General features: G+C 44.8%; 13 protein-coding genes across 13 annotated transcripts in view; 6 read left to right on the top strand and 7 right to left on the bottom strand.

Moving 5' to 3' along the window:
• Positions 1–45, bottom strand: part of SRP54 (RNA-binding signal recognition particle subunit SRP54) — a gene marked incomplete at both ends in the record, with an annotated part of 1614 nt that extends 1569 nt beyond the window's left edge. The window contains one exon of the mRNA XM_022611410.1: positions 1–45. This exon is cut by the window's left edge and continues 1569 nt beyond it. Within this exon, the coding sequence (XP_022462822.1) occupies positions 1–45 (45 nt within the window).
• Positions 46–285: 240 nt separating this feature from the next.
• CCZ1 (Ccz1p) lies at positions 286–2169 on the top strand (the record flags this gene model as incomplete). Its single annotated transcript, XM_022611409.1, has 1 exon — positions 286–2169. One exon carries the CDS (start codon positions 286–288, stop codon positions 2167–2169), a length of 1884 nt encoding a protein of 627 aa, XP_022462821.1.
• A 173-nt stretch (positions 2170–2342) lies between these two features.
• On the bottom strand, positions 2343–4121 carry AGP2 (Agp2p; the record flags this gene model as incomplete). Its single annotated transcript, XM_022611408.1, has 1 exon — positions 2343–4121. One exon carries the CDS (start codon positions 4119–4121, stop codon positions 2343–2345), a length of 1779 nt encoding a protein of 592 aa, XP_022462820.1.
• Positions 4122–4637: 516 nt separating this feature from the next.
• Positions 4638–7061, bottom strand: HSL7 (protein arginine N-methyltransferase; the record flags this gene model as incomplete). Its single annotated transcript, XM_022611407.1, has 1 exon — positions 4638–7061. One exon carries the CDS (start codon positions 7059–7061, stop codon positions 4638–4640), a length of 2424 nt encoding a protein of 807 aa, XP_022462819.1.
• Positions 7062–7601: 540 nt separating this feature from the next.
• Positions 7602–8066, top strand: CKS1 (cyclin-dependent protein kinase regulatory subunit CKS1; the record flags this gene model as incomplete). Its single annotated transcript, XM_022611406.1, has 1 exon — positions 7602–8066. One exon carries the CDS (start codon positions 7602–7604, stop codon positions 8064–8066), a length of 465 nt encoding a protein of 154 aa, XP_022462818.1.
• A 403-nt stretch (positions 8067–8469) lies between these two features.
• Positions 8470–15636, top strand: MEC1 (protein kinase MEC1; the record flags this gene model as incomplete). Its single annotated transcript, XM_022611405.1, has 1 exon — positions 8470–15636. One exon carries the CDS (start codon positions 8470–8472, stop codon positions 15634–15636), a length of 7167 nt encoding a protein of 2388 aa, XP_022462817.1.
• Positions 15637–16191: 555 nt separating this feature from the next.
• On the top strand, positions 16192–17085 carry KNAG0B01230 (uncharacterized protein; the record flags this gene model as incomplete). The annotated part of the gene is made up of 1 exon (XM_022611403.1): positions 16192–17085. The coding sequence occupies one exon, from the start codon at positions 16192–16194 to the stop codon at positions 17083–17085; it is 894 nt and encodes a 297-aa protein (XP_022462816.1).
• Positions 17086–17486: 401 nt separating this feature from the next.
• Positions 17487–18494, top strand: TWF1 (twinfilin TWF1; the record flags this gene model as incomplete). Its single annotated transcript, XM_022611402.1, has 1 exon — positions 17487–18494. One exon carries the CDS (start codon positions 17487–17489, stop codon positions 18492–18494), a length of 1008 nt encoding a protein of 335 aa, XP_022462815.1.
• Positions 18495–18664: 170 nt separating this feature from the next.
• SLX9 (Slx9p) lies at positions 18665–19243 on the bottom strand (the record flags this gene model as incomplete). The annotated part of the gene is made up of 1 exon (XM_022611401.1): positions 18665–19243. One exon carries the CDS (start codon positions 19241–19243, stop codon positions 18665–18667), a length of 579 nt encoding a protein of 192 aa, XP_022462814.1.
• Positions 19244–19442: 199 nt separating this feature from the next.
• On the top strand, positions 19443–19997 carry TOM20 (TOM complex receptor protein TOM20; the record flags this gene model as incomplete). The annotated part of the gene is made up of 1 exon (XM_022611400.1): positions 19443–19997. The coding sequence occupies one exon, from the start codon at positions 19443–19445 to the stop codon at positions 19995–19997; it is 555 nt and encodes a 184-aa protein (XP_022462813.1).
• A 157-nt stretch (positions 19998–20154) lies between these two features.
• Positions 20155–22068, bottom strand: GCD2 (translation initiation factor eIF2B subunit delta; the record flags this gene model as incomplete). Its single annotated transcript, XM_022611399.1, has 1 exon — positions 20155–22068. The coding sequence occupies one exon, from the start codon at positions 22066–22068 to the stop codon at positions 20155–20157; it is 1914 nt and encodes a 637-aa protein (XP_022462812.1).
• Positions 22069–22477: 409 nt separating this feature from the next.
• MRP13 (mitochondrial 37S ribosomal protein mS44 MRP13) lies at positions 22478–23506 on the bottom strand (the record flags this gene model as incomplete). Its single annotated transcript, XM_022611398.1, has 1 exon — positions 22478–23506. The coding sequence occupies one exon, from the start codon at positions 23504–23506 to the stop codon at positions 22478–22480; it is 1029 nt and encodes a 342-aa protein (XP_022462811.1).
• A 211-nt stretch (positions 23507–23717) lies between these two features.
• Positions 23718–24710, bottom strand: PIL1 (lipid-binding protein PIL1; the record flags this gene model as incomplete). The annotated part of the gene is made up of 1 exon (XM_022611397.1): positions 23718–24710. One exon carries the CDS (start codon positions 24708–24710, stop codon positions 23718–23720), a length of 993 nt encoding a protein of 330 aa, XP_022462810.1.
• Between the last annotated feature and the right edge of the window lie 251 nt (positions 24711–24961).

The following is a 24961-nucleotide window of genomic DNA, read 5'->3' as shown; positions in this document are numbered from 1 at the left end:
GTTCACAGCGCTGTTCAGCCGCTTCCCAAGATTCGCCAGCACCATTGAGTAAACCTGTGGTTACCAGATGACCGTTATTGAGACTGCTCGCACTGGGGGAGCGATTGCAAGCAGAACGTGTCTCTTGTAACTGTTTATCTGTTGCAAGTCGTTGAAGTTTTAATACTCGAAATTTTTCACTTTAACTGTTCATCGCCTCAAACGCTGCTGCTGTTGGCAAGGTGACTGATGGTGCACTGACAAGCAGGAGTCAGGCCTGCATTGGCGGCTCTTCTGGTAGGGTTCATGTCGTTGCAGTATTTCACCGTGTTTGATCCGGAGCGGGTCGGCCCTGGGAGCGAGAATCTCGTGGGCGGGCTGCTCTTGTACCATGAGTTTGGCGGTGCGGACCGTGGGTCGTCGACTTTGAACGAGAAGTTGTCCCGGGTTGGCGTTGTTCAGGGGATATGGACGCTCGCGGACACTTTTGTGCCCGATGGTGTACCCTCAGAGACCGAACGGTGTGTGGAATTGGGCAGGGAGGTCATTTTGACGGTCCGATTTGAAGGTCACTACTTCATGTGTCTCTCCGTTCAATTGGATGACGCGGCGGAGGCAGTACCGCACCAGTTCTACATGAGTCAGTTGTGGCTCTCGTACAAGTTTTTCTGTCTGCAGTTCGGCAGGTTCGACGAGGTGGATATGCTTGTACCGCGGCTCAATGAACACTTCGTGCCCTTTTGGAACGACATCTTTTGGAACCCGGAGACGCTGATACGGCGTGGACTGGAGCTTCTGTGGCCCAATGGCGTGAAGATGGCCGAGTTTGATACTCAGGAGTCCGGTGCCACGGAGGACGTCTGCTGGGACTCCGTTATCCTGAAGGACGTGATACTAAACGAGACAAGTTACCTCGGAATCAAAGATTTGCTTGTGTACCATCTGCCTCAGGGCCCCCAGTACGACCCTCAATCCTATGGACTTGTGAGAAACTTCTCGACGGATTTGGAAGACTTGGCAGACGTCTCTAACTGGGTGTACCACCTACTGGCCACGTACGGGGAAATTTCGAGCCATGTGCTTGCTGGCAATGCACATTACAAGGAGAAACCGTCTGAGGAGCACGACTGTCACACCTCTACACCACCGAACAGCACGCAACAGGAATCCGTCATGAACAGTCTGTCGTCATACTCAAACAAGTTTCTGCATAACCTTTCGCTGCCCGTAACGTTCGCTTACGATGCGATGCAAGAAATGGGCGCCACCACAGGCATCTCAAATAGCATGTCTCTGCTTTCCACTTACGTGCCTTCGTGGCGGTCCGCAACGGAATCGGGGCCAGACTCGAGAGATCACTCGCGATATGGGTTCCTCATTTCACCATTGTATTCGAGCGCTCTCCCGATGAATTACAAAGTCAAACAACTGAACTTGAACTTCCAAAATGATAAACACGGTCGCAGAAAGTACAACACTTTGTTTTGGTACTACGAGAACATCCTCATTGTTATTGTCTGCGACCCAACTTTTGAAAAGATATGGGATGCTGAGTACTTGAAAGATTTAGGGTACACCCTCTCACGGAGTACACAACGTCTCCATGATACAGTGTTGAAGCCCAATAAGGCTTGCGAAAGAAAACAGGCAAAATTTACGTACACTGTCGTGGAGAAGTCTCAATATTATCAAACTGTCAAGTCGTCTATCCCCTCGTACGGGACAAAACTCCCCGCTAAGTATAAGTCAGCCCTGGAACTGGCAGTCAACGGCGATTGGTTTTCAAACACAGACACCAGCAACTGGGGGTTTGACAAAATGGGGGATATCTTCCATACAAACAGAGACCAAGAGCGTAGGAACCAAACCACAGCTCAACAACTGGACAGAAACTTCCTTCAATTGATGCCGAGAGACAAGTTGTGGGAACTACAATTGGAAATATTGCATTTTTTAGACTCTCTGAAACGGTCGCGAAGATTGCCTGCGTTTACGGAAGAGCGGTTATTGACCTTAAACAACGGTGTGCTTTGCTACATACGGGAAGAGGAGTTCAGGTTAGTCATTATCGTAAAGAACTGGTTTGACATGAACATAAACGAATTGAAATCGCAGAATTCATCACGTTCGTCCCTATTTGAGAGCCTGGGTAAAGATGTCGTCGCATGGTGGGAGAATTTGAGTACATGATGAGGGAGGCGACTTTAGTAGCGGAAGCCGATACCAATTTAACGAATATAATTAAAACCATTGTTTTTAAACAATGTTGAAAGATGAGTAGATAAATAAATGTGCCAATAGAACTAAAAACTAAAAAGAAAGAGAATATACTCAATGATGTAGAGCGGATGTGAATGTCTTTTTTAGTTGGTGTAGAATTTAAACTTATCAAAGTTATGCTCAAGTTCGTGTTCCTCGATCTCTCTAAGGTCCTCGCTGAAATCTATCAGTGTAGGGTCCTTTACTTTATCCTTCCCGTGGGTCCACACAAACTTGTAAAATAAGTAAATTCCAACATCAATGAATACCATCAGATAGTAAAACAAGAAGTCCCGAGCTTTCCATAATTTGGGGAAAAATACCGTGTACCCTTGAATCAGGATCATCGCGACAGAACACGACATGCCAAATATCGCAGTCCAAGGTTGCCACCATGACTTGAAAGGCAACCCTGGTAAGTTATCCTGCTGCAGAAGATAAGCTCTCCTGAAGTGGAGATAAATGATACACAACGCCACAAAGTTGATCAATTGAGACGAGACGATAATGTTAATCAGCCAATTCAAAACAACGGCACTGTTGGAATTTAATTGCAGAAGACTGATCAACGCCCAGCATAAAGAGACCGCAACTGCAAACATGGGGACACCTTGCTTGTTACACTTTTTGAATATCTTCGGGGCGTAACCGTCAAGCGCCATTCCGTACAGTGTTCTCGACGAACAGTACGTGTAAGCATTACCTGCTGAAAATGCAGCGGTAATCAGGGCAATGTTAACAATGTCTGGAAGCACACGTATCCCCAGATTGTTCATTGCAATAACGTACGGCGACGAACCAGCCCCGGGTCTTGATTCACTGATTGCAGCTGTCAAGGCAGGGTCGTTTGAGGAGCACACTATACCGACACAAAGACAGCTCCCCAGAAACAGGACGGTTAGTCGCACGAACACTTGTCTGAAGGCCTTTGGCAGTACCTTTCTTGGTTCCTTCACTTCACCAGCCAGCATTGCTATGTACTCACCTCCAGCGATGGTAGCTGCAGCCCTGATCAAACACACCAGAAACCCTTGGAAGTAACCCACGGAGCGAGAATGCGCGTCGTTACCATCTGGGTAATACTTCTTGAAGGAGTCGATACGGAAGTTCCTAAATCCGTAGACATCGTGCTTTGGGTTACCTCCCACCATGGTGACAAGGGTAAAAAAGAACAGTCCTACTGCAAGCACAATCTTGAAGGATGCCAGCCAGAATTCCATTTCACCGTAGTACTTCACTGCACAAACTGAAATTAAGATATACATGACAGACTGGACAACCAGTGGGATAGCCGGATTATAATCGTCCCTCCAGTAGTGGATAACAGTGTTCACAGACACAATCTCGTAAGGTATCTGAACACACTCCAGGAACCAAAAGTTCCAACTGGCCATCACAGCCAATGACTCGTCCACGCATTTCTTGGCCAATCTCAGGAAGGGTGAACTCACGGGGAAGAACGACACCATCTCCGCAGTGGAGACGGTGATTGCCAAGATGGGGACACACCACATGGCAAATGCAATGAGAAGAAACCCGGCGCCACCGTAATACAGCCCTTTGCCGATCGCTACAAACAGGGCAGTACCGATCACACCGGAAATAGCAATGAACTGGACGTGCCTGTTCAGCAGCTTCCTATGCGTTCTGATATTCGGTAGCAAGTTGGTTCTCGAATCGTCATCCACCGATACGACATCGTACTCGTCCTCGTCACCATCCCGCATGTCCCTGCCATGCCTGTTCCCTCGGTTCCGACTCGTTGACTCTGTCTCCCGAGTGCTCACCCTCTCATACCACTCCTCTATCTCGTCTTCATAGTCTGGTTTCACCTGCTTTATTCGCGAGCTAACTTTGCCCTCCAGTTCAAACTCCTTTGACATACCGTACGACCTGACCACCTCTCGCATCCGTTGGGTCCCTTCCTTACAATGCAGTTCGGACTGTTGCTTTTTCCCTTTTGTTTCTTGAGATGACAAAATGTTGCATCGAAATTAAATACTTGCTCCGAGAACCCTCCTATTATCTTCAAGAGTCAATCCAAGGGAATGCACGCTCCGGATTACGAGACACGCGCTCTCGAGAAGACCCGTCGATGACGTATTCTGCTCAGATAACGCAGTACCCCACACCTCCCCCTATCTTGCAAGAACTTGTTGCGACTGTCGCTGCGATCTGCGGAAAATGTCGCGGTTTGATGACGACAGGTCGTCGTGGGAGCGAGCTGACGGTCTGTTGCTCAGCTGGTGGCATATGGCGTTGACCCGTTAATAGCAATATTCCGTGGTGCTACTGCGTGTGTGTGTGTGTGTGTGCTATGTGTATTTATACGTATGTAGACTAGAGTCACCACCTCTCCCAGATGTAATCACACTACGCTAGGTGCTTGGGATGGGGGGTCACGACTTCCATGGGATGTGAAATGCATGGCCGTTGATGTTATGTATATGCGAGGAGCCGACTTTGATGCGGACGTGCACCTCTTGGGTCCCGGAAGATCTGGGATCTTGGTTAATTACACTTGTCGGATCTTGTTCCAGAGGGTCTCGGGCATGTGGCGTAGAATGTGTCCCGTTCCGACCCTCGTTTGGTAAATGCTTGTCGCTGAAGGACTCTTGCGTATTCCAGCCGTGGATGTCCTTTAGACTCTGCCATTCGTTCTCGTAATGTGGTAGTGCTTCCGTGTTTTTGAAGGGAGGTGCGTTGACAGCGGATGATGAGGCTCTGCTACCATACGAAGTCTCGGACTCGTGCGGCCCAATGTGCTCATCGTCCAAGTACTGTGTTTGGAAAGGATGCGAGCGCATAATATCCTGATGCCCTTGGGCGGTGTGGTTTGATGCAAGAGATCTGGGGACGTTAGAGGCCGCATTCTTCTGTGGTTCTTGAGAGACCACCAGGTAAATGAAACTTTCGAAGGACCATTCGTACCATGTTTTATCACCGCTCGCTGTTCTCGATATCAGTAACTGGATCTCTGTGTCGTCCGCGATCGTTACCGGTTGCCTTAAGGGAAATACCATGGGCGACCATGACACCAGGTTCTCCGTGTGGCTAAAATCGTGGAACGTTCCATTGCTCGTCTTTATTGGCACTTTGTCAGGTATAATTGACAAAACGCATTCGTCATCGTACAGTCGGGCAACGAAGTACCCAATAAACCCGTGTAACTCGACTCTGTGCTTGATTTTGAATTCTGTCAGTACGCTTCGATTGAAGTTTTCGTCCCTTGGAAGCGGGTGTTGGAATGTCCAAAGCTCGTTTACCCTTGAAGACAGAATCTGATACGGCACATTATGGGCAACCCAGGGAGATTCCATGAACTCAGTGCTGCTCAGATCACTGCTCATCTTTTGATAGAACAGGGGGCAAGTGATAGGTGCAATACAGGATGTGTATGATTGAGGAATGTAGATTGTAGTTGGCTTGCTGTGGTACCGCTGAATGTTCATCAAACATTCTGGAGACAGTTCGTTACAACCAAACGAACCTAACAGTTCACTGACACAGAGATCCACTTTTATGCTCATAGAGGACCAGTCAAACATGTTCCTGTTTATCAACTCCACAATATTGTTCCATTTTTCATAATTCCTCTTTTGGAGGAATAGATACGCCTGAGCATTCTTCTCTAACGCTATGATCTTAACTTTCGACAATATGTTGTTCGTAGATGCTACATGGAACACTCTGTCGACAAGGCCGCCTCTACCAGCGCCAGCAACAAGAATTATGAAAGGCGACGTCGCATCGGTGACTGTAGAGAAGTTTACCTTTGATAACGCTTTCGAAATGGCTTTCTCGTACATATCGTATTTCGCACTGTCTCTTTCAAACACTGAGTAAACTTCATTATTGAGATTTTCTGAATTTGGTTTCAATGGAGGTAACAATTTGGGTTCATGAAGTCCCTGGATCCTCTCGGACAGGATCAACTTATCGCCTTTCTTCAAGAGGAAGTTGACGTAATCCAAATACGAATTGGCACCGCCCTTCACTTGATTGGAGTACTTCTCCATCCCATGTAGCAGCATGCAAAGGTCGTTGGATTGTATTTGCGAGTTACCATTCACCTCTTGGAACTTCAGAATTACGTTTTGATTAAACTTGTTTAATACAGGATAGTTGTGATGGTTGGGAACAAAAATTGAGGATGATATCAGCAAGCAGGACACCGGTTCGCATAACCATCTCCTCAACACAAAGCCAGGTGTTTTCACTCTGGGGAGCGCCAACGAGATCGTGAGATTCGGGTGGTAATGGCACAGCTTCCTTATCGTATGCCATAATTCCCAAGTAGCCAACGGGTCGCTATCTTCGCAGAGCGGCAACGATATTGATAAAGTCAGAGACTGATCAAAATTTTCCTTTTGGCTGATCAATCGGAACACTGTTTGGGAATAATACTGCAAATTGACCAAGTCTCTGGGGGGTGCCAAAAGCACCTTCTTTATGCCAATAAACCGAGCAAATCTGCATTCGTTAATGAGCACTTGGCAGGACAATTCTCTGATCAACGGCTCCTCGCTATCCAATTCCAACCAGGATGAAAGCAGACCAATGTATGCAACAGAATTAGGGTCATCGGGTCTGTTCACGTCAATTGGCGGCGATAGTGAGATATCTTGCAATTGGGGTGCCGGTACGCAGAACGGCTCGTCTAACAGCAACTCTCTGTACGTTTGATAGTAACTCTTCACTGTTTCTTTATACCGTGAGTTTGTAATCGGGAGAAGCAAATAATCATATTTACTGGATAAAGTTTGCAGCGAAGTGTTTGTTTGAATACACGGTTTAATTCCGACAAAAACGTTGCTCTGCATTCACAATTATGCCGTTTGTTATTCCTGGTCTTACTTTGAAGAAAAAAGACACAGTTGGTTCTTTTCTTATGAGTTTGTATGTTGTATTGATTTTCTAACTCTTTCTCTTCAAGTGTTGCTTGAATAAAGTTGCAACAATGTTAAAAGCCCCCTATGGAATCTATATTAGCAAAAAGAGAGAAAAAAGGCAAAGAAATTAGTGAATTCTCAATCCCACAAAAAGTCCACTTTAATGCGATAGGTGCCGACAGTAATTTAGACCTTCGAGAAGCAAATATGTATGTACAACGGATGTTTTGCAGTGAAACTCAAAACTATGCGCGCGCTCTGTTTTTCCAGAATTTTTCAAATTTCAAGTATTTTTTTTGGTTCGAGATCGAACTTCAGAAGTGTTAAAACAGTTTCTCGAACCGCGACACGAGAATTCCGGGAGTCGACAGCTTACTGTATAGGATCGTCAACAATTGTTGAATTGAGTAGTCACTTTTTTATCGTTGTATTCAGAAAAAGATCAAAGAAAGAATTATCAACAAGACACACATGTACCAACATTACCGGACTTTTCAAGGAAGAAAGTTAACTGACCAGGAGCGGGTACGCGTTTTGGAGTTCCAGGAGTCTATTCACTACTCCCCCCGTTATTCGGATGATAACTTCGAATATAGACATGTGATGCTCCCCAAGGCAATGTTGAAAGTTATACCCTCGGATTACTTCAATTCAGAAATTGGTACGTTGAGGATACTCACGGAGGATGAATGGAGAGGTCTGGGTATCACGCAATCTCTAGGGTGGGAACACTACGAATGCCATGCCCCTGAGCCACATATCCTGCTTTTCAAGCGTCCACTGAATTTTGAAGCTGAATTGAGAGCTGCACAGCAGCAGCAGATACAACAGGCGCAGGCTCAAGCACAAAGTCAAGCACCCACCGCTCAGGGGCAAATACAGCAGACGATAGACAGTGTCCAGCAGCAGCAAGTGCCTCCAGCACAACAACAATGATGATAATGAAATAAGAGGAAGAGAATTCATAGCATAGCAAGAGCGTTGGGCGAACAGAGATCGCCTCCTCTACGGGCACTCATCAGCGGGAAACTGCCTCTGCGAAAGATTATGTACAGTGTATGTATATATATTTTAATACGTCACGCAAACGTTCAGAAGTAGTCTTGTATAACTGTGTGTTAGATGCACCTAATAACCTGCTAACGCCTCCCGCATTTGTACATTCAAACATCGCTCTGTTTAGTTACGTGTTTCCACAGAGGCATTGTTTTATATTTTAATATACCATGTTTTCAATTCTTACAAATTGAGATTCCAAAAAATATGGTGTATTGGATCACTTGGTGAGTTGTTGTGGGAGGCATCTACAGGAACTAGACAGCTGACACTATAGGATGGCATGATGGACTCCAGGGTAAAGTACTTGGATGAACTAATTTTGCACATTAATGAGTCGCGTTTGGTCTCCTTTGATAACGTTGATCAGAACGACAGCGATGAGGACCTGAAAAATTCCAATTCAGTCTGGTCGAAGAGCCTTAGGGTGCTAGAAACTCTGATGAAGATTTTACTGGGTGGTGGCATTGCAGAACCGCACAGGGTGAATCAATTGAACGACACGATATTTGCCAAAACAGTAGAGGCACTAAATGCACTGATTAAGACCAACCCATCCATTCTATCCGATCGGCGAGCTTTCAGCGACTCAGAAAGGCAACTGGGAATTGTTAAATTGATGGATGATGTCTTACATGCATCGCTTCTCTATCGGGAGGACCAGCATAGATTGTGGTATTTAAGAGAGAAGTTGGGCGCTTGGTGCCAACTGTCCGAGCAAGCATACAGTGGATCCATCAGCAAACTAGAATTATCCTCCCACCTGCAAGAAATGCTCAACACATTGGAAAGGAGACTAGTTAAAGTCACCGCTGGTAATTACCCTGTGGATAAATATATGGCTGATCTGAAGAGACTGTATATTCTGTGTTACTGGATGTGCGCGCCAAATAGTACATTTGGTGAATCGCTGACATATTTCGATACAACTATTGGAACGAAGAAATGGACATTGGTCTTTGAAAGAATGATACGACTTGTCGTCTATGTCTTTGAGACTTCCAAATTAGAGTCAGTAGAATATTCACAGCTGCAATTGAAATTTCTATCAATGTCAGTGGATTATCTCATTAACAACTCCTGCATTAGCACTCTAAACAGATCTAAGATATTATTGAACGATAAATATGGATTCGTCTTAAGTGTGCTACATCAATTCATTTCGAACAGAATAGGGAAGTCACAATCTCCTAATGATCCCACACTGGCCAAATGCATCTTGAGATTATACTCTTTGACAATCCAATCTGATTCTCAGTCTCAGGAGTATGTTAAAACATTTGCGGAATACTTTCCTTTGACTGAGTGGTTTGATATCGATCATTTATCGGATGAACGCTTGTGGCCCGGCTTGGATTACAACGATTTAACTTTGAAGGCCTTTATTCTAATTCACTTTGATATTCAAAGAAGGGCAAGTTCTTTAGACAAAATATCCTTGGATAAGAAGTTTCACATTTATAAGACATCAGATCACTCGGACGAGAGGGTGATGTCCATTATTGTCAAATCTTACGGTCAAGAGTTTAAGCAACTTGAAAGGCTACGGATACTTGTCCTAAATAAGTTTTCTCCCACAGTCAGATTTGTTCCTACTCTGTTAAAATATGAACTTAATTCAGTGGAACCTGGAATCTTACAAAGAACTGGCAACGATCACAATAGTTTGTTCGATGAGATAAAAAAGTCTGTCAAGACATGCGTAAATACAGAAAACTTCAGGAAGTTGGCATGTTGGACCAGAATAATTGGTAGACTTGCATGCTTTGAAAGATACCTCCTTATAGAAGACAAATATACACTTGATCGATGTTATACCTGCCCAGTTTGTGAAGGGTATGACTCTAGTAACGTGTATCAAAAAGTGGATCCAGAAAGACCTGACGCGGAGACGAAGTCGAGAACGTATCAAATTATACATGAAGTATTCTTGTCAAATCCAAAAATTTACGACTTTTCAGAAGGTTTGTTAAGCGGCTTGTTGCTTTGTTTACAAAGGATTTATGTTCACTTTCAACCGCCCTCGCTCAAGCGTGCAGCGTCCGATGGGCCTTCAGAAAGTTTCGCGTTGGTTGAAAACTGTCGAAATAACAAAAATAGATACCTGAGAGTTCTGAGTACTCGCGTATTTCCTTTGCTCAATATTACAGATTTGCGAAACCAAGACGATCAAAATGCAATGATATTAGCAAAATACCTCGAGAGCCCGAAAGACAGTATATTAACCGAATCCCGAATAATGTCGTGGACATACTTTGTGATGACTACCTCTGGCGAGCTTTTCGATACACTTATGATGAAACTGATGGATATTTTCAACTCGGATAAGTTTGCAATATACTCCATGATAACGTTCCAAATTAAGAATATGTCTCGAATTCTTCATAAAACACCATATCAACTACTACTGCCCATTTTACCTTTGCAGATGAAATATTATGGCTCAGCACTCGTTGAAAAAAGATATACTTTTACGAGGCTCACGGAACTACTGGGGTTCTCAGAGAAGACAGTGTTAGGACTTTTCCAACAGCATATCGTTCCATACGCTGTTATGAATTATAAGACGAATGTGTTCGAAACAATCAAGAAAATAATGTTCAATGGTAGCACTGAGGAGATCAATATGCAGGTGCGAGCTTTGCTCAAGGACAATAGTCGACAAATTTTTGCAGTTGCTTTGGTGAAACACAAAATATTTTCTTCCGATTCTCTAGAGACACTCTTCACTAACATACTACCTAACTTCGAAAAAGAGTTTGTTATTTCTTATTTGCCTGATTATCGAACTGCAGCTGCTGTAATAAAATTATACCAAAACAATGAAGCGGAAGATCACAAAGGTAACGAAGATATGGTTTTATGTTCTTTGAGATACTTAAATACAGACTTCCAAGCGAACAAAAGACGGGGCACCAAATTCAAGGATCAAAGTAATTGGACATCTGAGCAAGAAATGGTTTTCCAAAGCAAACTTAAGGACGTTATTTTGGGGATCCTTCAGGTTTTTTCTGGGGATATGCACAACACAAGGGTTAAAACAACATACTATGAAAAGCTCCGTGTGATAAACGGTATTTCGTTCCTCATAAAGTTTGTTAATAAAACAACTATTGTGTCCGCTCTTGCCCAAATAGGTAGTTGCTTACAGACTGGTTTAGAAATAGAGGAAATAAGGTACAATTGCTATCGTTCTTGGCTCCTTTTGGTAGAACTACTGAACGTTGAAGAGCTCTCAACAGTTATTGATGGATTGATTGCATTTACCTTACAAAATTGGGGTACTTTCAACAGAAAGCTGCGAACAATTGTGTATCAGATTCTTGATACTATCATAGAGAAGAAAGGTGACTTGATATTTCAACTAAAACCTTCCATCACATTTGCGCTGAACCGGAAATCAGATCTTGATCTCAGTAACAGAAACAACAAATTTGCCAAAAAGGTTCGACATACACTGACAGCGACTGACTTTATTGCAGTATTTATATCCAATCTACAGAGTAACAATAAGCGTGTCTTATTACAAAATTTGGACGACATTGAGGCCTACTTAAAGGGAAGAGAAAAGGATGGACCCAACTTTGTTTATTCGAAACGAGATCACAAAACTGAGATTGCTCTTCTGTTGGCAGCTCTTTTGGATACAGCACATAAGTACCGGACAGAGGATGTTGAACTTTGCGAAAACTGCATGAGATGTATAAGTATTATCGGGGTGTTGGACGTGACTTCACATTCTTTCAGAAGCCTATACAAAAGCGGTGAAATTTACTTTTTGGAAGATGAGACTGACGTTATCAACTTTTTGGTTTGGATAATGAACGATGTATTGGTTCCGTCGTTTTGGCAAAGTGACAACCCGCGCAGGCAATTATTTGTGGCTTTGGTTATGCAGGAGTCACTGAAACACTGTGGACTAAGTGTCGAACAATGGGATGCAACATCAACCAGTGGATCAGAAAAAGAACAAGCATTATGGCACAGGTTTGACACTATTGCCCAGACAACCCTTTTTCCATTACGATCATCCCAGTATATTGCCCAGTCATCAGTTGCATATGAGCCTCGCGTGTACCCCTCGTTTGTCCCAACCCAAGAATATCGAATGTGGGTTAAGAACCTTACTTTGGATTTGCTGAAGAGTGGTACCACAGAGGAGCATCCATTGCATGTTTTTTCATCCTTGATTAGGGAAGATGATGGTTATTTGTCCAATCTATTGCTACCTTACCTGGTCATGGAAGTGATTGTAAAAGCTAAGCCAGGCACAGAGTATGAAAACTTAATGAATGGTATCATTGTTGAGTTCTCGTTTATATTCAAATTCAATATTGAGGGGATGAATCGCCTTCAAATGGATTCAATCAAAATGTGCTATGAATCTATTTTTGCCGTCATGGAACACTGTAAAAAGTGGGTCACTAAATTCAAAAAGATGTACATAGATCACCATGGAACATCAGTAATTGAAGATCATGAAACCTCACAAAAGCTTAAAAGAATAGATTTGTTTCTACACAGTATTCCGGCATACTCGTTTGCCCTCAGATCTTTGGAAACGAGTTCTTTCGAAAGATCAGCGTTATATTTGGAGGAATGCTACCGTCATCCAGATTCTCTCCCTTCCAGTGTGGATAAAAAAACACTACTGAATCATCTAAAAGTTACTTATGAAGAAATTGGTGATATTGATTCGATTGATGGAATTCTGAAATCGTTTGCCTCAGACAATTTAGTTTCCAAAATTGAAGAATTGCAGTACTCTAGCAACTGGAAAATGGCACAAGACTGCTTTTCAGCCTTGGGAAATTTTTCTGTTGAATCTCCTAACACAACGAAAATGCTCAAGTCCATGTATGACCATCAATTATACTCCCAAGTAGTTAAGTCATCCGATTTACTTCTCCCCACTAGGTCATTTCGTCTCGAAACCAATATGAATGACCTGTATAATATGACCATGGAATGTGTTAATATGTTTGGCGACACCGAGTCATTGGAAAAGTGGATTAATAACATCGAAAAACTTTGTGAAGTGCCCGATCAACAGCTCCTGTTACAGTATAATGTTGCAAAAGCACTTTACTTCGTTACCAAAAATGATCATTCAATGACTCAGAATTACCTTAACAAATGTTTCCGACTTGCAGGAGTACGCTGTACTACAAATGCCAGCGCCACTACTCTATTGAAACAACAGAACATGCTGATGAAACTGCATAGTCTCTATGATCTATCGTTGCTGTCATCTGCCAATAACAAGTACGAATACGACGATATTGTTACCATTCTCAATCATCGAATGAAGCGTATCGGCGCCGACTTTAGACCTAACCATCATTTATTGTCGATGAGAAGGTCTTTCGAACTCCTGAAAAGCAATGGCTTTGCCAGAAAGGATCTGATCCAAACAGTTTACAAGATTGCGCAACTGGCCCGTAATAACTCAAGGTTGGATGTTGCCAACGATGCCTTAATGCAGTGTTTACAATATGAACATCCTCAAGCTGAATTAGAGTTTGCTGAGATATTATGGAAGAAAGGAGAAAATGACAGGGCACTAAAACTTGTAAAGGAAATACATGAAAAATGTAAAGATGAGGAAAATAGCTCCAACGAAGACCGTGCGGTTGTTTTGTTAAAGTATACAGAATGGCTAGATTTATCGAATAATTCGAGTTCGGATCAAATCATCAAGCAGTACAACGAGATCATCCAACTACACACGACATGGGGGTTGCCTCATGAATCCATGGCTCTGTATTATAGCCGGTTGCTAGAAAGAAAGGAGGCAGAGAATTACCGGACAGATGGTACTTACGAATATAACTCTGTGACACATTTCCTTCGTGCCTTTGAAATGAACCCGTCAAAAGCCCGTGAATATTTGCCTAAAGTCGTGACATTCTGGTTGAAGATCGCATCCAAAGCGGAACACCCAAAGGATAGCAATTTGAGTTTACAAACGGTGGCAAGCAACATCTGCCAGGCGATCAAGAGTACGTGTGGGATAGCGCCTATTTACATATGGTACTCTGTCCTGACCCAGCTATTATCACGTTTGCTACATCCGCATTTGGAGTCGCATAAACTAATCACTTCCATCTTATGCAAATTGACCGATGAATATCCATCGCATATGCTTTGGTATATGGCAGTGCTAACAAATTCTGAGAGTAGTGAAAGGAAAAAATCAGGTAGAGGTATTATTGAAATCTTCAAGAGGGGTCACGCCGACAAACAAGCAATGGTGTCATCTTCCATAAATTTAACAATTGCACTAACCAGGGTATGTATCCAAGAGACAAAGACTGTGACCAGCAGGTCTGGTAACATGCTGGCACCAGATTTTAGATTCGATATGAATTTGGCCCCCTGTGATCTGGCTGTTCCAGTGAGAATCAATTTAGAAATGATTTCTCCCAGGTTATCTGAATCCATGAGCAATTACAAGCCCTTTAGATCATTGGTGACAATCCAGAGTTTCGGTAAGAGGTACAAAGTGTTTACATCATTGAAGAAACCGAAACAATTGAGTATTGTCGGATCAGACGGTGCACGCTACGGCATCATGTGCAAGAAAGAGGATGTCCGCCAGGATAACCAGTACATGCAGTTTGCGACGACTATGGATTTCCTTTTGAACAAGGATGTTGAGTCCTCCAAACGGGATCTAAACATTACGACGTATTCTGTCCTTTCGTTACGAGAGGATTGTGGGTTGATCGAGATGGTCCCCAATGTTATCACTTTGCGGAAAATATTTGACACTAGGTACCAAAGCATGAACATCACGTTTTCTACAAGAACCCTCATTGAGAAGGTCCACAACGCCTCCAGTTCCAAGAAGCTCAGCATCTTCTCCCAACAACTACGGAAGTTCCCCTCCGTGCTGTACCAGTGGTTTTTGGACACCTTCCCAGACCCTATCGATTGGTTCAACGCGCGGAACACATTCGCGCGGTCCCATGCCGTGATGGCAATGGTCGGCTACATCGTCGGTCTTGGTGACCGGCACTGCGAGAACATTTTACTGGACATCGACACGGGGAAAGTGTTGCACGTTGACTTTGACTGTCTGTTTGAGAAGGGTAAGCTGCTACCGACCCCTGAAATCGTGCCGTTCCGACTGACGCAAAACCTCTACGACGCGCTGGGCGTTGTCGGAACCGAGGGAACCTTCAAGAAGTCTAGCGAAGTGGCATTGAACCTCATGCGGTCCAACGAAGTCGCACTGATGAACGTCATCGAGACCATCATCTACGATAGAAACTCGGACACGTTGCTCCGCCAAGGGCTGCGCACGCTGAGAAACAAGATCCGCGGGATAGACCCACGCGACGGACTCGTGCTGAGTGTCCCTGGGCAAGTCGAGACGCTCATCCAGGAGGCTACATCGGACCAGAACCTCAGCAAGATGTACATGGGCTGGATGCCCTTCTGGTAGAATGAAGCTCGAGAAAATAGGGAAAACAAACAAAACGATATCTGGGGGGGGACACAGAGAGCAGAATTAGAGACATGTCCCGAAAGGGGAAATGGCTGGACATTTTGACGGTGCCAGGAGGACAAATGGGAAGGAAAAAAGAAATACCGTTTCCAAAAGTGGAAAGTGCTTATGCGATCGGGACAAATTTCGGAAAAAGCACCAAAAAAATTGCAGTCACTCTATACGGCGATGGGCAAGTTTCCGTTCCTGGAGATGCATGAAGTTATTCCGGTGTGCGGGTGTTTCTGTGGGAAGTGGCAAACCTATTGTCTTCTTTGAGATTTAGGAAAAAAAAAAAAAAAAGAGAGAATTCGATGCTTTCAATTGTCCAAACAGGAGGACCAGCGATGAGCTGATTCTTATATAAACGTCGGCCCCAGTTCCCTCCCCCCGATATCATCCCGCGAGTTGTCGGTTACTGATCGGGGGTCTTGCATGCTTTGTTGCATTGGTAATTGGATTTATACCATACCACTTCAGTCGGATTTATTTAAGTTACATACTCTTCGCTAAATGGATCCCTCTACTGCCACGAAGAAGTTCAAGTCTTCCCAATTCTTAAACAAAATCATCACAAAGGATGACATAACGCCGCTGTCTAGAGGCAAAACTGGTATCAGTAGCAAGGAAAACAATGGTGCAGAGGGTTCAGTGAGACATAATGTCATTGTCGACAGCATACCTACCTCGGAGTCTAGTCATGTTTCCGATACGGAAACGGTGGATTCTGCCGCTGAGTCGGACTCTTTGTTCTCGCCATTGTCGTCGTCGTTGCAAGTCAACGATTTCCAAGAGGAGGACATGTACGAGAACTTCGGTTCTTTTGCTAACGGGTTAGAGAAATTCCCTAATTACGATCTTGGCTGTCTGGAGAACAACACGGGGAGTAAAATCAACAATTTCGGGAGTTTGAATGCGGGTCTCGTTTTCGAAAACACTGAAGTTGGATTACCCCTCGACTCAAACGAGATGCTAAACAATGACGAGTTCTGGAAGGAGGTTACGCTCACCGATGAAGAGGCTATCTTTTTCGAGAACAACCATCAGGACACTCAAAGGAGGAACTCTGTTATGCAACAGACCCCACAGGACATCTCAAACACTTGCTTGGAAGATTTCGTCTCCGACGACCTGTTGTCTCCCATGAATAAGGACTGGGCGGACAACCTCTTCAATGATTCACAGTACAAAGTGAAGTTACTCTGCTATAGAGATGCAGATGGCAACCTATCGTTGAAAACGAGAAGCGTTCCTCAACGTACAGTCTCTACAACTGCTGGGACCGGGTTCATAGGCAAAAAGAAGCTGAACAAACGCAAGAAGCTTTTGAAGAAATGCATAAGGCGTAATAGCGGTGTAGGTGCCATGATTTCCACGGGTGTTGGTATGAATGAATTTATGCTGTGAATATTATCGTCATCATCTCCACCATCGTCATCATCGTCATCATCTCACTATTTTTTTATTTGTCATTCTATGGGACAGGACTAATCTAATCGTATTTATTTATTCTTTTTTTATTCTTTAGAACAATATTTCATTCCACCACAGCGCATTCTCGTTTCCTTCCTTCCCACTGATTAAGTTGTCGACCTCCGCAAAGGATATTGCTAACCACACCTTTTAGGATTCTTCGCCATTTCTCTATGTATCGAAGTGTATACTGAAAACAGCTTTAAAAAAACAAAAAGATGAAGTCGAACTGAAACTTCAATTTTAAGCGAACTCCTTTAAAATTGGGTCTCGAACGTAGCGTTAACGATACAAGCAGGACTTGGTTTGGAAACAGGAGGAAAGAAAGAAGACAAATGTCCAATCAATCGGGTATTTTTGCTGATCAATCTCTGTTGGACGTGTTCGTCTCCTCTCCTGCCCCTGATACTGGGTCGCAGTTCAGGATTATCACTGCCAAAATTCCAGCTGAGGCTAATAAGGTGGAACTAGCTAAGGAGTACGACACTATCGATCAGCTAAAAGCCGATCTAGATGACGCACAACCCTTGTATATCTTTGTTAAGGATTACCAACAGGATCCAGACTGTTTTCACTTTGTCTCGTACGTCCCAGACAACTCTCCTGTCAGATCTAAGATGCTGTATGCGTCTACCAAAAACACTATACTGAGACAGGTTGGCAGCCATAAAATTGGCAAACAAGCTCTTCTAACTGAAGCGGGAGAGTTGTCTGAATTCATAAACATCGCTGGACAAACCCCTCAACCCACTGATTCTATTTTGACAGAGTCCGAGAAGATAGAGAAAGAGATCAATGACCAGCAGCGCAGGATGAGAACAGTTGCCCCAAACCTGAGAGGCCACGAACTTGTATCGCAAAACAATGCTACACCTGGTCAATTGAGTTTTAATGTCACGATTGAGGAACCGTCACTATCCACTGTCCTTGCCCAAAATAACGTGATCTCCTTTAGGATCGAGAACGAGGAGGTTAAAATCGTCGATAGGAGTAGAATCAGCTCTCCGGAACAACTTAGCTTGATCACAGAACATCCGAGTTACACCGTTTTCCAAAATGGGCAGTTGAACTACTTTATTTACACCTGTCCATCGGGGAGCAAAGTGAAAGAACGTATGATATACGCTTCTAATAGACGTGGGTTTATCCAACATCTGGAAAACGAGGAAAACTTGCAATTTGCCAAAGTGATCGAAATTGGTGAACCTGAAGAGTTGGAGATTTCTTTGATTTCCAAGTCGACTCCTGAGGAAATCGAAACTGAAGAGAGCACTGAGCAACAAAACGACACCCGAAGATTTAACAAACCAAAGGGTCCAGGGGGTAGGAGAAGAAGAGCCTGATGATAATGATGATGATAAGAGTAAATTTACAGATAGAAATCATATGTAGAAAACAGTTACTAAGTAAGACTCGTCATTGTCAAGGCGCGTGACCAGGTTCTGATTTGTGCACAGAGCGTGCACATGATTTAATATACAAATTGATTAAGGACTAAGTTGACCAACTGACACTATCTCTTTTGCATTTTGATTATATCTCTCAATGCACTGAACGAGTTCTTTTTGAACTGCTCATTTTGTAAAACTTGAGAAAATCGTTCCGTTTCCTTTATCGATAGTATTTTAGCACCTCTTTTGTTCCTGATATTGGGCTCGTTCTTCTTTATTTTAACTGTACCAGGTTCAAGATCCCTTTCAACGAGTCTAAAAGTCTGGCGTTTAACTTCCATAGCGGTACTGTCACCTTCAGCATTTTCTGTAAACTCCTTCAAATCACCCTCTTGTTCCAGCGAAGTTAGTAGATCCTGCATTTTGGGTTTCAAATCGTCTCTCTCCTTCCTCTTTCTCCGCCTCACTGCAGACTTCGATATCCCGCCAAATTCATTTGCACTACTGTTTTTGATCTGAGACAGGAAAGCGGTTTGTTTCGTCAGTAACTTGTCCTTCTTGGTCTCCTTGCGCTGGTGCAAGAATGCCTTCGGATCCTCTGGCAGTTCTAGCGGTACTTCCGGGACACTCTCTTCGACCGTTTTGTGTCCCAATCTCGCAGATGCCTTCCCCCTCAGGGTACTTCTCTTCTTGGCAACCATGGTCCGACGTTGCACAGGTTCAATACGCTACAATCTCCAACACTGTGCCATTTCCCACCTAGCGATGACCTTCATGGGACGTCCTCTTCTAGTGTTGACACTCTGAAAAATTTTACCAAAATAATTCCTCTTCATTGTAAGAGCGCCCCGATAGTGGTACCCAAGTCGTAGGTAATCTAGGAGAATAACCAAACAAACCATGTCACAATCATCGATTATGCCCCGCAGCGTCTCCTTGACGGGTGCTGTTGCCACGCTTTCCATGCTTGCCTACGCTGCTTACTTCGACTATCAAAGAAGAACGAATCCAAATTTCAGGAAGCAACTGACCAAGAGGGCGAAGTTGCAAGAGAAGCAGAAGAAACAGGACGAGGAGGACCAGAAGAAGGCCAAAATCACGGACTTAACTCTATTCTTGACCAACCAGATTGCCAAGGATCCGATCCCAACTGACCCTGCCGTGAGGGAGTCCACCTTCACAAGTAGCGTGGAACAAGGGGAGGCGTTGACGAACGTTCCTGACAAAGAAAAGGAGGCTGCCTTCAAGTTTTACAAAGCTCTGACGGTCTATCCCAACCCTGCAGATCTTTTGGGGATATACCAAAGGACCATCCCAGAAGCTGTGTACGAGAATATCATCTTGATGGTAGCTGTTCTGCCGCCGGCCAATATGTCCACTTTCCTGAAAGGTGCCAGCAATCTACAAAGCAGTGACGAACAGGAATTGGTGGGGAAAGTCTCCGATGTTGAATGAGTGCATTAATGTCTTCTTGTATATATTGTCTTCTATTACTGTTTCCTATATCATTAACTAACGTTCTCTCTTTCCGTCACTGGGTGCCCAGTCTTACACTCTCGCCACGACACATGTTGCATGTGTATAATTCTATCAATCACATTGAAACGGATGCTTACGTTGACCCTTTATATTCTCTCAGGATGACAGGCACAGAAGATGGTGGTAGAGCACCGAATTCAGTGATAACCTTCTTGATGTATTCTGGAGGGGTCAAGTCATAGAGGATATTGACAATATTCAATGACTTCAGGCCATGCCAGCTGTCTAAGATGTTTTTCTCCTCACCACCTTCGCTTGGTGCAGAGGCGCCGTTGACCTTGTTCCGATTATTGGACGATGAAACGGAGGCTTTGCCCTTGATTTTGTTTTCGCTCTCTTGCTTCTTCCTGCCCGTTTCCCGCTCTTTTAAAAACTGCTTCAAAAGTGTACCTGTGTTACCGCGTCTCTCTAGTGGATTGTCATAGTCGATGGACACCAAGTCGTTTGGATCCGCCAGCTCGTTGAACGTAACACTGTCCAGTTGAACTCGTTGTGAGAATTTCAAAGACTCACAACACACGAGCACTGGAATGTTTCTTCTCTTGGCGCTCATTGCGATCATTGCAGTGCCGACCCTCGAATACAAGAACCCGTTCGATAGAATCGAGTGCGCACCCAAGAAAACGTAGTCTACGCCCATGTCGAAGACGGCGTCCAAACTGGTGATCAGAGAGTACATCACGTCGACGCCTTTCCTCCGCAGCATGTTGGCCATACTCCTACCCTCAAACAAGGGTCTTGAATCTACCACAATGACTTTGATGTTTTTTTGCAACTGGAGTGTGTTGTGTAGTATCAAATCGGAGATCACCTTAGAGGAACCGTAGACAACAATCGTTGCTGATTTTTCAATATGGTTGGATGCATTTTCAATGATCAACTGGTCTGCTAGTTCGATCTTTTCTCTTGCAAATTGAGCTATCTGTTCACAGAGGTCTTGTTTGGCGACTTCGTCCGAGATAGACGGGTCGATGTGTGAGATCTCCTGTTTGATCCACCTGATGGCGTTACCCATGGTGACACTCAGTGGTCTCGCCTTCTTCAAGATATCGATTTGGTGCGAAAGGTAGTTTGTCAAGTTTCTAGACAAGGTGGTGCCCTTTGGAGTTTGATAGTCTCTGATAACTATCTGGAATGCTTCTAACATGGCAATGCAACGTGGTATGGAACCCACGATCTTATAGTGTGCTAAATTCGTGGTCAACAGAGTGATTGCTGGATGGATGTAGTCCTTGTTCAGCAGCAGTTCCTTCACCGATGACACCAGCTGGCTATTCTCAAACGATTCCTCCAAAGTATGAGGAACAATGGAAGAGATCCCTGGTACAACACCAAAATCTTCCGATTCCAAAGACATAGTGGCTAGCGATTTAGCAATATCTTGTGTCGAGGAATGATCTGGCACTGAGGCTGTCCCGGCCACGGTGACGGCTTGCCCTGACACAGCAGGGGACGATTTTTGAACTTTCGGAGCCGTCTCATTTTTTAATGTTGGGCCGGAATTGGAGAAGGAAGAAGTTGTATAAACCTGAGAACCAGAGACGACGCTGGCCACCATGGGGATCATGAGCCCGGAAGCGGTAATTCTAGATGCAACAGGTGATGTGACGGCACTGCTGATCGCAAGGATGGACGCCCTTCTCTCCTCTGTGGTCTCCAAGTGACTAAAAAGAGTTGTCTTCTTTGCCTTACGGCTAGGATTGAGCTCATTCTGGATCTTTTTCAGTTTGGCTTCCCTCTTCTGCTCCTCGCGGTGCTGCTGCTGCTTTTTCTTTTCTCTTTTCGCCTGTGCTTGCAACTGTTGCTGTTCTATTGTGATACCGCTTGCCTGCTTCTGAGCAGACCTCTTGGCAGCCTTTTCCCGCTTCTTCAACTCTTTCAACTCTTTATTAGACAGTTTTTTCTCAGAAGAGGCAGTTTCCGCAGCCGGTTGCGCGGCACTGCCAGAGTTTTGATCTTCTACTTTAACGTCCTTCTCGTTGCTCATCGCTGAGTGTATGTATGCGCAATTGAGCTTCCTTCTTATATAAGCAGCCACTAGTACAAACGCATTCTCACTTTTTCACTCTCTCTTCGCCGTGAAGCATCGACTTTTCAGTGCCATTCTTATTTTTTCTCGAGTGATCAAAACTTCACGAGATCCGGGTAATCGCTTGTTTTTGGTGTCAGTGAGGTGATGGTACCAGTTGGGACCGTCAAGTTGGGCATGTACCTGATGGGTGCAGAAGTAGTTTAAGGACGGTGCATGGTTTGCAGCACGTTACTCTTTTTTTTGAACGAAGACTCCCAAAAAAAGAGAAATAAGTGGGTGCTTTGGTTGTAGATGGGCCTAAAGGTTCTTGATGTGGTGAGTTCTATATACAAGTTCTAACTAATTGCTGTCAATCCCCGTTGACTTATTCGCTCGGTTGTGCTGGCTCATCTGTGGTCGTCTCCGTTTGCGCAGGCGACTGTTCGGACTTCGGGTACAATTGTTCGAGAGCCTTTACGTACGCGTCGTACTTGTCTGAGAGGTTAAACTTTTGAGAGGCTTGTTGGTACTCGGTGACGAATCTTTTCAAAGTGTCGAGGTTACCGCCAGTTATTGTATCTGAACCGTAGTCCAAGAGTGTCCTGCAAATCAAATACGTGTTTTCGTTGGCAGCGACAAACTGTTTCAATTCCTCGGAGTCGCTGAGGGATGCACTAGTGGGGAGTTCTAGTACTTCTTTGCGGACAAACGCCCTCAGCGATGGTTTGAAATTCTGTTCCTTGGCCATGCACTGTACGAGCAAATCTGCGAGCCCTGACTTGTTCTCCCTCTGTGTCACCACCCCCCACGCTACTTTCAACTTCTTCGCTGCTCTCTCTGGCTCATTGAACCCCTTGACCCGCTGTCTGTGGAGGTTACACATCACGAGAGTGTTGAAGAACTCCTCCACGTTGTATGCACCGACGTTCCCCGAATTCACGAGGGAGCCCCTCTTCGTGTAGAAAAACCCAACGATCCTGCAGTAGTCCCCGGTCTCAAAGAACGAGTGGACCAGGGCGTTCTGTATATGTTTTGCGTCGAGGTAGTTCCACAGATGACGTTTCCGTACGGAAACTTTTGTCCAGTTCTTAAACCACTCAAACAGTTCGCCCTTCTCCGTCGCTGACTTGATGTATTCGTTCAACACGGACTTCGCGATCGGCTTTATGGGTGCACGCGGCTTCACGGGCAGATTCGTCTTTGGGTCCTTGATATCCATGGTCAGCAAGATATTGGCGTTTCTAGGCCTGTAAATGAACGGTCTCTGCGCGATCGGCGTCATATAGTATTCGAAGTAGTCGGCCAACTGCTGTTTCGGAGTCGTGCGGCCAGTCGATTCGCTCCGCCATTGCAGCCGTATCCTTAACCTCCCAGCTGACCCAGTCTTGAATAGTGATTGTCTTATATGCAGCATTCCCAAAGAACGGTACACAATCGAGGTGGACTGTTTGTGTTTGAAGGTTTCTGTTCTATCTGTACGTTTCGATGTATTTCGCAAAAGTTCATCTTTTTTATATATATTTTTGGGAGAGATACAAAGAAGTCGATGAGTAGTGCATCGAATAGATACAATTAACAATGGGGGAAACGTACTTCAACCGTTATTATACACACGTACGTATTGATCAGGCAGCAACCACTTCGCGTTCTTCCTGCTGTGGTTCCTCCTGCTCTTGATGTTCTTCAGCTGGAGCCTCCTCTTCTTGAACCCATTGTTCGTGGTCCGGGTGTTCCTCCTCTTCGACCTCCTCGATCTCAGGTTCCTCCTCGTCCTCGTAATCGTCGTAGTCCTGTCTGAAGCTCAAAGTTGGTTTAACTTGCGCTGAGTCGAGGGTCCATTCGTTTAACGCGGCTTCAGCATCGATGATGATCTGCTTTGAGGCGTCGTACCCGTCGTAAGCGTGTCTTGTCTCACCCGGGGTCACTGGAGAGTCGTCTAGCAATTCTAGCAACGCTCTCCCGTACCCTGCAATCAGTGCGACTTTCTCCGCGTGTTCGATCATGGAATCGAACTGGTAAGTGAATGCGGCTCTCAATTTGGACCTTGTGATGTTGGACAGTTGTGCCTCTGCAACAAGACACTCAGCCTCCGCTCTAACCAACTCTTGTTCCAAGATTTCAATCTTTGGGGACTGTGGGTCCTTGTACTTGAGGAACGCAATCTTATCGTCAATCTTGTACTTCCGCTCCTTCGATGGGTGCACCGAGGCCTCGATATCTCTAACAGATTTCATGGTCAAACGGTACTGGTCGTAGCGGTCGATGAACTGGTCGTCCAGCTCACTGATCTCGTAGATAAGCACCCCCAATTTATCCGTGATATCCGAGACGTCGTCGTCGTTCTCCAACCCCCACAGCGACAGCTGCTTAGCGGCGTCCCTCCTCTCGTTAGCGACAATCTCCATCGACCGCAGCACGTTCTTCTCCATCTTGACGAACTGCGACAGCTTCCTCGCCATATCTGGGCCGAACGCACCGGCACCGTTCCTTCTGATCGCGTACGCGATCCCCCCTTTCCCGAAGAACTTGCCCCTTGTCGAGGCAGGTGGCGGAGGGGGGCTCTGCAACTGCGAGGCAGTCGGCGCCCTAGCGTTTCTCAAAGAGTATGTTCTGTGCATTGTGTGTGTGTGTGTGTGTTGTGTGTGTAGTATGTAGTAGTACGTACCGACCGTACCCGTACCGTTACGTACCCGCCGCCTCGACCAACCAAACTACTCGACGACACGCTTACATATATATATATATATATATATATGCGTAACGAAATCGTCGTGTTCGACGGGCGCAGGAAAAAGAGACCGAAACGGCGACTGTCCGAAACAGGAAATTCTGCTTGCGACGACGCGCGAGGCCTCCTCCAATCAGAAAC

The sequence above is a fragment of the Huiozyma naganishii genome, chromosome 2 (genome assembly GCF_000348985.1).
Source record: "Huiozyma naganishii CBS 8797 chromosome 2, complete genome".
Taxonomy (NCBI): domain Eukaryota; kingdom Fungi; phylum Ascomycota; class Saccharomycetes; order Saccharomycetales; family Saccharomycetaceae; genus Huiozyma; species Huiozyma naganishii.
The sequence above is the reverse complement of the archived record's forward strand: the minus strand, read 5'-3'. Positions and strand labels throughout refer to the sequence as shown.